Below are 18,119 nucleotides of genomic sequence, written 5' to 3'. Positions count from 1 at the left end.
TTCCGAGAGACAGAGCTTATCATTTGAGCGTTAATGGCAGAAGAGTTTAGAGAGAGAACGAAAATGGAAGTAAAGAAGATTATAGAATTTTGCAAACAAGGAAACTAAAGAAAGAGATTGAGTTCGATAGAGAAAGATTTTTCAGAGAAGATTCGGCTGAATATGAAAGAGGATAATGGAGATGATTTGAGTATAATCTTCACTGTTGGAAATTTTGGATTCGATGAAATATCTTTAGAAAGGGAAAGAAGGATTTGGCTGGATTAGATAGAAATCATGAAGCTGGAGATGGAAAGTTGCAAAGAGTTGAATGAGGATTTGATATGGATGAATTTAGAAAGGGAAAGATTGATGGAAAGACAGGATTCGATTTAGCTATTCTTTGTTTCAGAGATGGAAAGAGGAAGAGAGAGAACCGAGAACAGAATCATATAAGAGTTTTTGGATAGAGATTTGAAGAAGAGATCAGAGAAGATTGAGGAAGGATTGAAGTGTGAGTTTTGGAAAGATTTTTGGTGTCTCTGCTTCCACTATATATCAGAAACCATGGATCCTCTTCGGATCATCTCATCTCGGCTGGGAGCATCATCATCCTCTAAAGCTCGACAAAATCAGAATTATTAGAGAGAGAGAGAGAGAGAGAGAAATCTAGAGAGAGAGATGGTGTATGAAAGAGAGGTACTGGAAGAAGTTTAAAACAGTAGAGAGAGAGAGAGAGAGAGAGAGAGAGAGAGAGAGAGAAAAACCAGTGAAGAAGACGAGAAAAGAGATTGGAAAATAATTTTCTCACAGAGAAAATATTTCCGAGAAGACGAGAAAATCGTTTTCCCTAAGGGTCTGTTTGTCTGTAAAACAGTAAAAACAAAAGGAAAATAGCTCCCTTAGGGCATGTTTGGCTGCGACAGGGAAAATCAGTGAGAAAATTTCATTCTTTTTCCATTTTCTCTCTTATTCTTCATAATTGTTTTAATCTCATATTATGATTAGCTAACCATCTCATCTAGGGCTAGGATGAAACCCATTTTTAAGCTTTTAGAGACCAATTTTTTGTGCGATTAATTCTCTTGATTGTGTTTAAAAGTTCAAGTTGTTTTAGTTAGTTAAACTTGTTTTCTTTTCATTGTCTATATTTTTAGTTTGATACACCATGCTTAGATTAAATTCTTTGATGGTGTATGCTTATCGATTAATAGTCAATAGTTTAGAGATTTGTTTTTCTAAATACAATAATTACAAGTTTATGATTATCAATCGGGTTTTAACGAATACATCTTCCGGAATTCGGGTAGTTCATTACCTTGAATTTTGAGTTATAAAAAAGAGAGTTGGTTAGATAATTATTGGGTCTGAATGTGATTTTATGTGGTGAACTCCTAAACCCTAGGTCCTCTCTCCCATTGATCCGTTTACCGTTTTTATTCGTTTTAATATTTTAATATCTTCAATCATCAAAACCAAAATCAAAACCATTTTCAAAATCTTATTATTTCCTAGTTTTAGAATAAGTTTAACTAGTCTCTGAGGAACGAACTGGTCTTTCCGGAAATATTACAACTTGACACTCGTGCACTTGCGGGTGTAGACCTATTTAGGAAACTTTTTAGGCCCATCAAAGAACCATTATTCTTTTGACTGAGTAGATACTAGATAGATTAAGAGCTTTTTCTCAAAACCCTCTCTCTCCACTTAGTTGTCTAAGAGAGATAGAGAGGTCGTTTTCTCTTAAGAAAAATTCACACCTTTTCTGTTCTATAATGATCCTTATATAGAGAAAATCTAATTAGAATCCCAGTCCAATTAGATTTCAATAAGAGCCCCAGAAAAGATAAACTTGTCAGAATCCCTTTCTGACTGGGAATCCCAAATGGGAGGGATTCTCATTAGGGTTTTCCCTTTGATGTGGCCGGCCAGACCAGACCCTTAATGGGTTTGGTCTGTCCGGCCCATTATTTTCTTACCGGTTCTGATCAACCCATTATTGGGCTTGATCTGACCGGCCAAAAAATGGGTTTTACACTTTTCGGGCTTCCCTTTTGAGTCCGGTTCTTTCTATCTTTTTGCGCCTATCAAACAGGATCATATCCATCTATAGGCAAGCTCCCACTAGTAAACTCTCTCCGATCAAGCTAACACTCTTTGGTGTAACCCGTTATAAGATCCGGTCTATGTTAGTTGCGGATGACCGAAGTGACTCGATGATCGTAAGCGGCTTCTAGCTAAGCATTGCGATCCCTAATTAGTCCGGACTAGATGATCTTCCGGACAAAGTCATCGTTATCCTAACCGACAAATTGAGCGCATTGTCATTTTATAATTTGTCACGAGATTCATCAACAAGAACGGAAAATCTAGACTCACCAATTTCTCTAACAATTGCGTTGATGATTTCAAATGAAATTGCATTTGCAATGTCCTTTTGAATATCAGATGTCACCAATTTCAGATTTTTCTGGAGCATTTTCCATGGTGACAACTTTTATATCCTCGTTGTTATCTCTAAACCACTTCAATAGTTCGACAAAATTTCCTGGGTTACTTGAATATTAAGACTCATCATGTCCACGAAATGGAAGACCTTGCGTTAAAACAAATCGAACACAATCAACTGATACATTCAAACGAACTTTATAATTCTTTCGCACTTCATCGGACTATTTGCACAATGACGTATATATATGTTGTTTCTCTCGTAATAAATCTTCACCATTTCTTACTGCATTATTATGAGCACTATTAGGACTTCCTACATCCACTTTCAACCTTTCATTTTCTTCCAATTGAAAAGCCTTCCACAACAAAAGAATCGTCACGATCAATAAATAGATAACAATACAAGCAGAATACATTATCTTTAGATATACTATATTCTAACCAATTAGAATAATCACTAAACCAAGTCGGACTAAACCTTTGCTTTTTTTCTCAAATTTGTCATAGAAAAATTATGACTTCGAGGTTGGCAAGGTCCTTTTAGTAGGTATGTTCTTCGAACTTGGTCTCGGATATTTGGATGATAATCTAAAATACATGTTCGACATCCAGGATCCGCGGGAAGAGTAGTAAGGTCAATGTTTGTCCACTTAATTTAAATAAGACTCATTTATTACTGGTTTTATTGATGCTTCTACATCTACCCTTACTTTTAATACTAATAAAAAATTTCTATTGGTTCTACGCTAATTCCAATGTAGTTTTCATTGTAATACTTTAAAGTAAATATGGGTAATTTAGGAAAATACATTTAGTTAGGAAACAATAAATGAAAATCCTTAATAAGTTGGATCTCCCAAAAGGTCAAACAAAATGAGACGGAGGGAGTAAGTGTCTTTGAAATTTAATATAAAAGTTAATGATGGGTCTTGGAATTACTAATTAGTGTAACACATTAATTGTATTAATGGCCCCCTTGCATATGTTCAAACAACATTTTTTTTTTCTTTTCGAAGGAAACAACATATAGTAGGTTGGTCTTCAAAATTATATTTGACCGGTGACATTTAATTTGGGCAGAAACTAGACTCAGTCCTTAAAGCCCCCACAGGCCTCTACGTGGTCTCGCCTCTGGCTACATGTATAACTAAATTGCATACAATATGTTTCATATGTTATATGGTATGTGGCTGCCCACATAATCATTGGCTATGCAAGGGGACTTGGGTACCTTTAATATACCTTTTTCTTATCCAACTTATATCTGTAGCCACCCACCATTTCTACAATACTACCTTGATGAGGTGTCACCTTATGGTAGCTCCATATGACAAGTGCTTATGGTTAAGTGACACCACACCATGCAAGTGACAACACATAGGGTATGTGTCAACTTCCTATTACTTCTCCCACCCTATAAATAGATGTACTTTGTGTATTGTTGGGATGAGTTTGTAAGAGATGAGTTGGTAAGAGATGGAAAAGGTTTGGAAAGAATTCATCTAATAAAGTTTGGTTCAAGTTTATCTCTTTTATTTTAGCTCATTACCTCTATCTCTTCCCCTTCTCTTAATTCCATTAAGTTGCATGCAAATATCGATACACATTGAAGCAAATAGACCGACAATTTACAACACCCATATAATCATTGGCTATGCAAGGGGACTTGGGTGCCTTTAATATACCTTTTTCTTATCCAACTTATATCTATAGCCACCCACCATTTCTACAATACTACCTTGATGTGGTGTCACCTTATGGTAGCTCCATATGAGAGGTGTCACCTTATGGTAGCTCCATATGACAAGTGTTTGTGGTTAAGTGACACCACATCATACAAGTGACAACACATGAGGTTATGTGTCACCATTCTACAACTCCATATGCAAAGTGTCATCTTGGTGGTGACAACACACCATGCAAGTGACAACACATAGGGTATGTGTCAACTTCCTATTACTTCTCCCACCCTATAAATAGGTGTACATGGTGTAGTGTTGGGATAAGTTTGTGAGAAACGAGAAAGTGTATGGAAAAGATTTGGAAAGAATTCTTCTATATATAGTTTGGTTCAAGATCATCTCTTTGTTTTAGTATATCTTAATATTTCTATCCTTTTCTCTTCCTTTATTTCCATTAAGTTGCATGTGAATATATACACACATTGAAGAAAATAGACCGACAAATTTACAACACGTTATCAGCACGAGTCTCTAGCCAGCTGAAAGAAGCCGTTACTCTGCTCCGTTACCGAAATCAACATCGGTGGAATATCGAACAAACTAAGCCGCTACTCCGTCTAGTGAAAGGTATAATATTTTAATTCATATTTCATAATGTCTAACCTTGCTAGACTTGAATTTGCAGCTCTAGATATAACAGGTAAGAATTACATGGAGTGGGCAGTCGAAGCTAGACTGACTCTAAAATACAAAAATCTCCTGAACACTATTGTTGAAGGGAATAATGCAGAGGAAATGTTACGGGCTCAAGCATTAAGCTTTTTGAGACGTCACATACATGATGACCTGAAGTCAGAGTATTTGTATGTGGAAGATCCCTTGGCTTTATGGAATATCTTAAAAGATAGATATAATCACCTGAAGATGGTCATCCTTCCAAGAGCTCGAAATGATTTTATAAATCTTCGACTACAAGATTTTTCTTCCATTTCTGCTTATAATTCCAGCCTTTTTAAAATTGTTTCCAGACTAAAAGTGGGAGGAGATATTATCACTGATGAACAGATGATAGATAAAACATTGAGTACGTTCCATGCCTCGGATATTGTCCTGCAGTCACAATACCGAGAGCGACGTTTCTCTAAATTCTCCCAGTTACTGACTTGTCTTTTGGTCAATGAACAGAACAACCAGTTGTTGTTGCATAACCATGAATCTCGGCCCACTGGGTCCGTACCTGTGCCTGAAGCACATGCAATATTGTCAAAAGATCATGGAGGGAAACAAAATTACAAAGGGAAGCGTGGTTCCGGAAGAAACCACCTACGTGGATCCCGCACGAAAAATTGGGAGAGAAACAGGCAAACCCCTTACCACCGGAAGTGGGAAAATGGAGAAAATTCAAAGAATTATGCAGCGAGAAAGCCTGATAAAGTAAAGGGTAAAAATAATACCCCTCCCAAAGCTCGTGAAGAAGCTTGTTACCGTTGTGGTATGGAAGGTCATTGGTCCCGTACCTGTCGTACGGCGAGACATTTGGTGGACCTATACCAAGCATCTCTGAAATCTAAAGCTGCACCAGAGATGAACCACATGGAACTTGATCCACCATTGTGTGTTGGAGATTATCTCCCTGAAGGAGAAAATCAAACTGATGATATGTTTAATATTTAGTGTATTAACTTTTCTATCTATTATAATGCTATATTATAATAACTTTTGTCTGTTAGATATTAGATAGTATATTATATGTATCTGTAATAGTTTTGTTTATGTTATAAATAGTTGTGGTTTGAATCTTATATTATATTATGAAAGGTATGGATTCTAGAAGAAACATATCTAAAGGTGATGAAGATGGCTGTCTAGCAGACAGTGGGACCACAAATTCGATACTTCGAAATACAAAATATTTCTCGACCTTAAAATTATGTGAGGAAAATGCGATTACTATCGCTGACTCATCAAACATTATAGAAGGCTCCGGAAGAGCTACTATAATATTGCCCCGTGGTACGAAAATAAATATTGAGGATGCTTTGTACTCGACTAGATCTCTGAAGAATCTATTGAGTTTCAAAGACATTCGTCTGAATGGGTATCACGTCGAGACTGGGTCTGAGAATGATAAAGAATATTTATATATCACCTCGAGTATATCATGCCAGAAGCGTGTTCTGGAAAGACTTGAAGTTCTTTCTTCTGGGTTATATCTTACAGAGATTAAAACAGTTGAATCATATGTCGTTGTCAACCCGAAGTTGCACGATCCAAATACTTATAAAATTTGGCATGATCGACTAGGACACCCAGGATCTACCATGATGAGTAGAATAATACAAAACTCTTAGGGACACCCTCTTTAGAACCAGAAGTTTCTGATAGATAGGGATTTTACTTGCACTGGTTGCTCACTGGAGAAGTTTATTACTCGCCCATCCCTGACGAAAGTACATATCGAATCTCCCAAATTTTGGAAAGGATTCAAGGTGATATATGTGGCCCTATACACCCGCAGTGTGGACCATTTAAATATTTTATGGTATTAATAGATGCATCAACTAGATGGTCTCATGTAAATCTGCTCTCGACGCGGAATCAGGTGTTTGCAAAGTTATTAGCTCAGATAATTCGTTTACGAGCTCACTTTCCTGATTATCCGATTAAGTCAATTCGTCTAGATGGAGCAGGAGAATTTACATCGAGTACTTTTGATTCTTATTGTCTCTCGGTTGGAATTAATGTTGAACATCCTGTAGCGCATGTTCATACTCAGAATGGTCTAGCTGAATCATTCATTAAGCATATCCAACTGATTGCGAGACCAATGTTGATGAGGACTAAATTACCGGTTACTGCATGGGGACCTGCAGTTCTTCATGCTGCAACTTTGATAAGGTTACGTCCTACTTCAAATAATCAATTCTCACCTTTGCAATATGTTCAAGGCCAGCAGCCAAACATATCTCATTTGCGTATTTTTGGATGTGTTGTATATGTTCCTATTACAGCCCCACAACGCACAAAGTTTGGGCCTCAGCGCCGACTGGGAATATATATTGGTTTTAATACACCATCTATTATTCGATATTTCGAACCCCTGACGGGTGAGACTTTCACTGCACGCTTCGTCGATTGTCACTTTGATGAGACAGTTTTCCCGCCATTAGGGGGAGTAAATTTCCCTGAAGCAAATGTTACCAAAAAGGAACTTTCTTGGGTTACACCAAATTTGTCTCATTTTGATCCTCGTACTAATCAATCTGAAGTTGAAGTACAAAGGATAATACATCTATAAGAGATTGCTAATAAAATGCCTGACGCATTTAATGACGCAGCGAGAGTGACAAAGTCACATATACCTGCTGCAAATGTTCCAGCAAGGATAGATGTCCCTGAAGGACACGATAAAAATATTGCAGCAAATGAATCGTCCAAAGCACGTCTGAAACGTGGACGACCAATCGGTTCTAAAGATATGGTTCCTCGGAAGATGAAAAACCAACCACAAGTAAGTAATGTTCCAGAAGAAACGACAAATGCACCCCTAGAAGTGGGTAAAGCCCCAGAAGAGGCAGAAGCTCTTGAAGAGCATGAGTTATCTCCAAATGAAGAGATATCTATAAATTATGCTTGTAGTGGTAAAGTGTTGAATCGAGATAACATAATCATCGATGATATATTTGCGCTTTCGGTAGCCACTGATATTATCACTGAAAATCATGATTATGAACCACATTCTATTGAGGAATGTCGGAAAAGGACTGATTGGGTAAAATGGAAAGAAGCAATCCAGACAAAGTTGAATTCACTGTCAAAACGTAACGTTTTTGGACCTGTAGTCCTGACACCCAAAGATGTAAACCCTGTAGGTTTCAAATGGGTATTCGTTAGAAAACAAAATGAGAACAATGAGGTTGTCCGCTATAAGGCGAGACTCGTGGCACAAGGTTTCCTGCAGAAACCAGGGATCGATTATGAAGAAACATATTCTCCAGTTATGGATGGAATAACCTTTCGATATTTGATCAGTTTAGCAGTTCTAGAAGAACTCGAGATAAATTTAATGGACGTGGTCACTGTGTATCTATATGGAAAATTAGATACTGACATTTATATGAAAGTCCCTGAAGGATTTAAATTGCCTGGAGGCAACCCACGTACCATGTATTCACTAAAGCTTAATCGAGCTTTGTGCGGATTGAAACAAGCTGGACGAATGTGGTACAATCGTCTTAGTGAATATCTGATCAAAGAAGGTTATGTTAATGATCTCGTTTGCCCATGTTTATTTATCAAGAAAGGAGATGCTGGATTCGCTATTCTTGCAGTATATGTTGATGATATCAACCTTATAGGAACTCCAGAAGAGCTCTTTAAAGCAGCAGAATATTTGAAGAAAGAATTCGAGATGAAAGATCTCGGAAAAACAAAATTCTGTCTTGGCTTACAAATTGAGAGAAGCACAAGTGGCATACTTGTACATCAAACATTATACACAGAAAAAGTCCTGAAGCGCTTTAACATGGAGAATTTTTATCCTCTTAGTACTCCCATGGTTGTTAGGTCTCTCGATGCTCTTAAAGATCCATTTCGACCTAAAGAAGAGGACGAAACACTCCTTGGTCCAGAAGTACCATATATGAGTGCTATTGGTGCATTATCATACTTAGCTCAATGCACCAGACCGGACATTGCTTTTGCAGTAAATCTATTGGCCAGATATAGCTCTGCACCAACTAAGAGGCATTGGGTTGGAGTAAAGCAAATTCTAAGATATCTGAGAGGAACAACTGACATGGGATTGTTTTATTCAAAGAACTTATCTGGTGATTCTCAAGTAAAAGGATACACAGATGCCGGTTATATTTCTGATCCGCACAAAGGGATTTCTCAGACAGGTTATGTATTCACAAGCGGAGGTATAGCTTTCTCATGGCGATCTAGTAAACAGAGTATGCCCGCTACCTCATCTAACCATGCAGAAATTATTGCTCTCCATGAAGCAACAAGAGAATGTGTATGGCTTAGATCCATTATTGAACACATTAGAAGCTCAAGTGGTCTAGATTCAATCACAAATTCTCCCACAGTCATTCACGAAGATAATACAGCTTGCATCTCTCAGATCAGAGAAGGATACATCAAAGGCGATAAGACTAAGCACATATCCCCTAAATTTGTTTACTCACATCATCTCCAGAAGAATAATGAGATTGATATCCAGAAGATACAATCGTGTGAGAATTATGCTGACTTGTTCACCAAGTCTCTGCCTACTACGACGTTCAGAAAACTGGTAGATGACATCGGAATGCGACGCTTAAATAGCCTGATGATGTAAGACTACATCGTTCCAAGATATGATATTCATCAGGGGAATTCTATTATCATGTGCAGGTTCATGTATCGCTATCTACGCTCTGTACTCTTTTTCCTTCGTCCAGTTTTTGTCCCAATGGGTTTTTCTGGCAAGATTTTAACGAGGCAGTATTTAGCGTATCCATCGTCACTCGGAATCTATTATTTGTACTCTTTTACTTCATCAGATTTTGTCCCACTGGGTTTTTCTGACAAGGTTTTTAATGAGACAATTATTCCAAGTGATGGTCATCCAAGGGGGAGTGTTATATGGTATGTGGCTGCCCATATAATCATTGGCTATGCAAGGGGACTTAGGTGCCTTTAATATACCTTTTTCTTATCCAACTTATATCTATAGCCACCCACCATTTCTACAATACTACCTTGATGTGGTGTCACCTTATGGTAGCTCCATATGAGAGGTGTCACCTTATGGTAGCTCCATATGACAAGTGTTTGTGGTTAAGTGACACCACATCATGCAAGTGACAACACATGAGGTTATGTGTCACCATTCTACAACTCCATATGCAAAGTGTCATCTTGGTGGTGACAACACACCATGCAAGTGACAACACATAGGGTATGTGTCAACTTCCTATTACTTCTCCCACCCTATAAATAGGTGTACATGGTGTAGTGTTCGGATAAGTTTATGAGAAATGAGAAAGTGTATGGAAAAGATTTGGAAAGAATTCTTCTATATATAGTTTGGTTCAAGATCATCTCTTTGTTTTAGTATATCTTAATATTTCTATCTTTTTCTCTTCCTTTATTTCCATTAAGTTGCATGCGAATATATACACACATTGAAGAAAATAGACCGACAAATTTACAACATCATATTGATTTTTTTTTTGCAAGGATGAAAACGAAAAAAGTATATTTTTAAGCACATTCTTTGACATTATAGAAAAAAAGGTGAATACAACTATAAAGATACCTTTTACCGTGGACCGAGGAAAAAAAAGAGACTATGGAGAGAGAGAGAGATGTGAAAGTCGATTTTTGGGAAAACAAAGAAATTTTCCAAGGCACAAAACCTTTTTGGTCTTGGTTTGAACTATGAAGCTTTAGGATCGTCCATGTAAGTTTTAGAATTCAATTGATCAATTCCCTTTCGTAACCCATGGATTTTCTTTGTAAATCTTCACCAATTTGTAACCCATTTTCAAGAATGTTGCATTTCACGTAGAATCAATGAGTTTCTCTTTTATGAATTTACTATTAATTCTAATCGGATCATCCATTGTTTTTTGTTTCTTGTAACAAGTTTCAACTTTGTATCTGCTGTATAATTTTTCAAACTCATGCTTTTAGTGTTGTTCCCAAGACTAAATAATTATGTTAGTTTCGATAAAAAAAATAATTATTGTGATAAAGACAAAAACACCTCTGGATTTCATGTAAAATACATATATCACATAGTGATATGTTGATGTCATTTTTTTCGTTTGGCATCAAAGACTCAATGTCAAGAAGCTATGATTATCTGGTTTGTCGTGGTTCTCTTGGTTTTGTACATTTGCTTCAACTTTGCTCGCTGGCATACATTCGTTTGACAAATAAGAGTTTCCATTTTTCATATGTTTCTATAACAATAGGTTCTTTTTTGCGAAGATTTGAATGTAGATATACTAAGCTAACCTATATGTGTTGTGTTTTTTTATTACCGCTCTTAGTTTTATCTGTGATTTATCATAACTCGGTCTAATAATACACGTAGGTTCAAGTGGGCAACTTAAATGCTATTCTTTTAGTTAAATCATTACTATTCACATACAATTAAAATTCCAAAATGAGTTATATATCAATCGATCGGGCTTTATCAGTCGGACTAGGACGGAAGGCCGGTTAGTGCTTCTTGTCCGTGTCCGTCCGTCTAAAGTTGGTGGTCTGGACGGACAGTGCCCGTCTCGGACACCGGATGGTGCCCATCTCGAGTTCGTGGACACATTGGACTCGAGCGGTTGAGGGTGGATCCGGGACGCGGACTTTATTCCACCCCTACCCTTACGTCCTCCCCATTGAAGACTTTGAAAACTTGAACGCCACGACCTCTGACTCGCTGGTTTAAATGTTCTCTCTTCTATCTTTCTCTCTCAACTTTCCTTCCTTCAATTTGGCAGCCATGGCTGAACCAATTCCAACCAGTTTTTGTAAAATCCTCTCAGAATCATCTAAAATCGTGAGAAATCATTCCCGCCATTTTTTAACTCTATCAGCCCTCTTTCTCCTCCCAATTTCATTTTCCACTGCCATTCTCCCATCTCTCCTTCCCACAATTACTTCGAATAGTGAACAAAATCAGATCTTCCAAATCCTCTTTTACTATTTTCTGTACTCATTCATAATCCAATTTCTCTTTCTTTGTGCTACTGGAACTATCACTTACTCTGTTTATAATGGATTCTTTAGTCGTCCAGTAACATTCATTTCCGCCATTAAATCTTTATCCAATTCTCTTATCCATCTTATAACAACTACAATTTCTATTCAATTTATCATCTTCTCGATCATTTCCATCCTGGGTCTTGTTTTATATTTCATATTTATAGTGGTTGGGCTATTAGGATTTGAAATTTCTTTTTCTTCTCCTTATCGTGAAATTATTACTATCTTGGTATGTTGTTTGGTTCTAGGGTTAGGGTTATTATATATATGGACGAATTGGTCATTAGCTTATGTAATTGTAATAATGGAATCAAGTTGGGGGTTTACTCCGTTGAAGAGAAGTAAATATTTGATTAAAGGAATGAGATGGATTTCTTTATCTATTAGTCGGTATTATGTTTTAATTTATGTGCTTGCACTTTACTTTAGGAATTTGGGATATGGTCCATCAGGGGTAGGGTTGGGAATCGGTCCGGACGGACAGTCCGCGGACAGACTTGATCCGGGTTCGGACGGAACGGACAAAACCTCACATTGACCGCTCGGACAAGCGGACTAAACGGACGGACTAACCGGAATTTTTATCTCAAAATGTCCGCCCGTGTCCGTATAATCGATCCGGACATCCCGGACAGCGAACGGTCGGGCTTCGGGTATGAAGAATTAAATAAAAAATACAAAGATGCAAATTTTTTTGACACACCATTATGTTGCCAATGAATGACCCTCATAGGTTTCAAAATTTCAACAGACACAAAGGTCGACTTCAATCAAACTCAAGAAGCCTAACCTAAGTAACAAACCATCATAATCAAAAGTACGAAGATTCAGCCTGTAACTACTTGACATCCATAGTCCTTATGAACAAAAATTTAGAAAATTACATATTCAAAAATTTAATCAATAATATCATCATTCCGCCGTCACTTTGGTTGCATTCTTAGACTGTTTCAAAATCAACATTGTGCGTTTTCGAACAAACTTGAGTATGCCTGAAGAAATCAAGCGTACCAGTCGTAGACTCGCATATCTTTCTTTCACCACAGATTTTACATTGCGCGACTTCTATAATTCTACCAGCGTCATCGGGATCAGATACTTCAACGATGTCCCACATTTTCCAGATTTTGGCAGTCTTCTTCTTCATGTGTTGTTGTTGTGTCCTGAAATAACAAATAAGATATAAACTGAAATCATTCAAACATAATACAACAACATACACACAAAACATACATCTTGTAGATCTTATGATGTAAAATTATCAATCCATGTAAGATGAAGAAGATGAATAAAAAACAGAGAAAATGAATGAATCAGTAAACACTATATTTCGAACAAAAAATAATTTGTTGGAACACAAAATATTTCTAGATCTTAAACAAAAAGTTACTTAAAATTATTTCTGGATCTTAGAAACAACAAAAGAAGAATGAATATATTTAGATCTTAAAAATTAACAAAAGAAAAGATTAATCAATAAATGCTACAACTCAAAGGGAGTTTCTGTCCATAACCTAACTAAACCCAAAATCAATAAGGAAGTTTATAAGAGTAAACTAACTAGACCCAAAATCAGAACACAAAATATAATAAAGATTAATCAATGGAAGCGTTTGTCCTTAACCTAACTAGAAAAAAATAACAAAGAAAAATGTAACAGTATACTAAAAACAGGAATATAAAAGTTAATACCTTTAGATCTAGCAGATCTTGCATAACGAAGAACAATATTTGTATCGCAGCCCATGTAAGACGAAGAACAAGTGAATATAATAAGTAATTATTTCTAGATTTTTATTATAAGTAAACATAGAAGAAACCACTGAAGAGGGTTGAATGAATCATACCTTTAATCGAACAGAATCGAAGGTTGAAGAAGATAATAACGAGTAACGACTTCACCAGTTCACCACTTCGTTGAAGAATGAAGACTAAAAGACTAAAGAGGGTTGATGAACATTCGAACTTCAAAAGATTTGGAAGCTTAGGGATTTAGGGTTAGGGTTTTTCTTTGTAGCCGAGAAGCTATAAGAGAAGAACTGAAGATGAAGAAATAAGATAAAATGACTTAGGGTTTTCTTTGGGTTTATATACTTAGCCTTACGAAAATCCAACGGCTTTAACATAACCCTATAAAATCTAATGGTCGATAGTGTTCCGGTCAAGGTTCGGGCGGACGGGCAGTAACTAAATCGGACGGTCACGGGCGAACCTCCGGACAGACCCTTTTGTCCGTGACCGTCCACTAGAGCCTTCTCGGTCGGACGGGCTTTGCCCGATTCGGTCACGGGCGGTCGCGGTCCTTTGCGGACGTGGGCGGACGCGGGCGGATTCGGGTTTTCGGACCAAATTCCCAACCCTAATCAGGGGTTTCAAATTGGATTTTGTATGTAATTGGAATATTTGGGGTTTCTGTTACTTTAATGGCTTTAATGCTTCAAAATGTAGCTGCAATTACTGTTCTATACATACATTGTAAAGCTTTTCATGGAGAAGAAGTTGCGGAAGAAATTAATAGAGATTATGTGAGCTTGCCTTATGATGAAGAGAATGTTGATCTTCCTATTGTTTCTGCCGTCCAACCTTGAAAAAGTATGAGTTTTTTTTGCTTGATACCAATAAAGATGAAGAAAGGAAATGAGGAAGTTGGATGATTGATTTTCTTTTTTTATGATAAAGTTGGATGATTGATTACTAAGTTATATTATGTTGGATTGTTTGTATTCTTGTTGCTTTTCATGGAGAAAGTTATCAGGGCCGGCCCTAGTAGTTTTGGGCCTAAAGCGAACTGAAATTTGGGGGCCTTTTATATAGTAACTATAAAAGACTATTTTTTTGTCGTAACAAGTACGAAAAGCATACTAAAAAATAATAAATGTGAACTATATAGTTTATAAGAAGTGCACCAAATTCACATATAGAAATTGACTAAATATGTTTAAACATTCTTCTTGCTTTTTGAAAAGCAAAATTACTAATTATGCGTCAAAAATATTAAGAAGTACATAACATGTATAATAGGCAAAGATCATACAAAAATATAATATAGTCACTACTAAGTCGATGATACAGTCTAGAAACCTGTATTAATCCTAAACTAATATTTTAGATTAACTCTCACAAAACAAAACTGATAAGAACAGAAAAAAGTGGAAGAGATAGAGAGAGAGCATAAGACACTAAAATTGAACAAACAAAGAAGATAAGAGAAAGAAAGAAGATGAGAGAGAAGAGAGAACACAGTGAAAGAGTAAACGAGAGGCAAAGAGGAAGTAATTGAATATGATTAGGTTATTTTTGTTGAAAGGAATGTGATTAGGTTTGGTCTTTAGATTATTTTAGTTGAATAAAGTAAAATAAGAAAGTATGTATAGATCTAGGTGTTTCCTTTTTCAATTGTAATTAGCCAATTAGGTGTTTACCTAGTTTTTTTTTTTTTTTTTTTTTTTGTTGAAAGGTTTACCTAGTTAGGTAGGTCAGTAACTTTATCCGTGAAAAATTGTTTGGGTAAATAAGTAACTTGGTTTGGGTTCACCGGTCAATCTAAAAGCAATATCTCTTCTCTAAATCTTTTTTTCATGTGGGGGTGCCTTTAAGTAAAACGAGTGTTGGGGCCCTTTTCCAAATGGGGTCCAAAGCAGCTGCTTTGGCTGTTTTGGGCCTGGGCCGCCCCTGAAAGTTATGCTTATGCCGGGATTCTCCCCTAGTTGGATTAAGCTCATTAGTACTTGTCTCAACACTAGCTCCATGGCGGTCCTGATAAACGGACGCCCCGGTTTAACTTTCAATATTAGTCGGGGGATTAGACAGGGTGACCCTCTTTCGCCTTTCCTCTTTGCGATCGCCATGGAAGGTCTTAGCCGTCTTCTTGTTAAGCAGACTAGCCAAATCCCCTTTATCGGCTTCCCTATTGTTAATTCAAATCTTACCATCACTCATCTTCTTTTTGCCGATGACTGCCTTATCTTTGGTCAAAATTCTCTTGATAATATCCACAATCTCAAAAACATTTTGAAAGAATTCAGCGACGCGTCGGGTCAGATGATTAACTACTCTAAATCCAATATCTTCTTCTCTAAAAACTCGCACCCAAAATTCAAGCGTATGATTATTCGGGAGCTTAAAGTTCATCAATCTTCGACCGGCGACAAATACCTTGGCACTAAGCTCTTCATCAAAAACTCGGCCTTCCAATCTCTTCTCACCCAAATTAAAAACAAGCTTGCCAAATGGCAAACTAACCTCCTCTCTCAAGCTGGTCGCTCGGTAGTCATTTCGACTATCGCTGCGGCCGTTCCCCGATACCAAATGCAGTGCTTTGCCATCCCGAAAGGCATATGTAACAGCATTGAGTCCATCCAAAGGACTTTCTGGTGGGGAAATCCAAATCTTTCCATACTATCAACTGGTCAGCTATTTGCAAACCTAAGAAGATGGGTGGTCTGGGGCTTCGCCTCCCTCTTCTGGATAATCAGGCCTTCCTTAACAAGATCAACTGGCGCATGATCAATAATCCTAATGCCATATGGGTTCGCGTCCTCAAAAGTAAGTACTATCCCAAAACTCATAAGCCCACTCCTCCGAAAGCCAATCATTCCTGGCTCTGGAAATCGATTACAAAGCAATATAATCATATGGATAGTCTGATTTTTTGGGACATCAATAAAGGTGATAATATTAACATTTGGAAGGATTTTTGGATCCCGAACCACCCCCCTCCAATAACCAACCAAAGTGGGTCTAACCTTAATTGGGTTTCGCAGCTTATTACTAATAACAGTTGGAATTTTCAGATTTTACAGCAATGCTTTAATAATGAGGTTTGCAGAGCAATACTGAGCATTAATATTCAGAATAATCAAGAGGATAAACCGACGTGGACGTTAACAAAATCAGGTAACTATTCCATAAAATCTATGTATAATTATTTGAGAACAGAAAGCACGAATCAAATGCAGGATCAAACCGACTGGTTCTTTATATGGAACATGAATGCTATCCCTCGAGTTAAACTATTTCTATGGAAGTGTTGTACTAATAGCTTACCTGTGAAAGCTAAAATAGGCAAATTCATTGGAAACTCATACTCTTGCATTAACTGTGATGAAAACGAAACTTTAGATCATGCTATGCTTCACTGCACGTTTGCAAAAGCAATCTGGTTTTATTTTCAGATTAGAACAGATCAAATTAGATCTACTGATCAATGGATTCAACAATGGAAAGACCTAAATGAGGAAATCACTAATCAATATGCCAAAATCCTTTGGTTTATATGGAAAGCTCGTTGTGAAAACTGTTTTAATGCAAACAAACAAAACCCGAGACAAATTATTGACAGAATTAATAATGCTACTATCACCCCTCTCAAGATTGAGACGATTACCACTAACAAAAGCAGGAAGAACACTAAGCAACGCACGTGGAGACCTCCATCGACACCATACTTAAAGCTGAACGTCGACGCCTCTTTTACCAACTTTACAGATCCGGCCGGTATTGGATGTATCATCAGAGATGAAGAGTCCACCTTCATTATAGCAGCAGCGGACTCGGTGCGATGCCAAAATGCGGAAGAATGTGAAAGCCTAGCCATCCTCTACAGTATCCGATGGGCATTACAATTGGATATCACTCACGCTCATATAGAAAGCGATAATCAATCTTTGATTAATTTTATCAACGGTCACAGTGTCGGACTCCACTGGCAAGCAGTAAAGATAATGCAACAAGTAAAGATCCTTGTAGATAAATTCGAGGGCATCATCTTCACGTTTATTCCTAGAGAATGCAATACTCCTGCAGACGCGCTTGCCAAATGGGGAAGAAGGAATGCTTGCAGATATGTGTGGAATTCTGTACCTACGTTTATTTCTGATTTGCTTTAGTTTCTTGGTTGTTCTTTTTACTCTTGGTTTTGGTAATGCGATGTTCCTCTCATAAAAAAAAAAAGTGTTAACTTATAGTAAATTTTTTGTCACAATAGAATGAGCCTTCATTGTTGCATGTTACATGCTCATAAATTAGCTTTCTTGAGAGGTCAACATTTACACTCTTTGGTTCTTCCTCTGCCATCTAAAAGGATTATTTAACTCACTAAACATCTCATTCACTAGTATTCTTTTTTTTTGTTAAGGGCATTCACTAGTATTCTTGATAACTCAATATTTTTTCTTCTTCCTCATATTCAACTTCTAAGACTTGTCATCTCTAGAAAATCAAATTTTGAATCTTTATTAGTCATCTTGT

General features: G+C 37.0%; 1 protein-coding gene and 1 long non-coding RNA gene across 2 annotated transcripts; one reads left to right on the top strand and one right to left on the bottom strand.

Moving 5' to 3' along the window:
- The first annotated feature begins 11,563 nt into the window (after positions 1 to 11,563).
- Positions 11,564 to 14,458, top strand: LOC147566161 (uncharacterized). Its single transcript, XM_086653635.1, has 2 exons — positions 11,564 to 12,376; positions 14,238 to 14,458. Exons 1-2 carry the CDS (start codon positions 11,608 to 11,610, stop codon positions 14,456 to 14,458), a joined length of 990 nt encoding a protein of 329 aa, XP_086509761.1. The 5' UTR covers positions 11,564 to 11,607.
- On the bottom strand, positions 12,707 to 13,820 carry LOC147566162 (uncharacterized). The gene is made up of 3 exons (XR_015237395.1): positions 13,718 to 13,820; positions 13,563 to 13,579; positions 12,707 to 13,033 (listed from the first exon to the last, which is right to left on the bottom strand). It is a non-coding gene; the product is annotated as an uncharacterized LOC147566162 (long non-coding RNA).
- Positions 14,459 to 18,119: the final 3,661 nt, after the last annotated feature.

Source organism: Eschscholzia californica, unplaced genomic scaffold (assembly GCF_041429995.1).
Source record: "Eschscholzia californica isolate CP2 unplaced genomic scaffold, dmEscCali1.0.p SCAF_1, whole genome shotgun sequence".
Lineage (NCBI taxonomy): Eukaryota > Viridiplantae > Streptophyta > Magnoliopsida > Ranunculales > Papaveraceae > Eschscholzia > Eschscholzia californica.
This window is presented reverse-complemented; position numbering and strand designations above follow the sequence as displayed.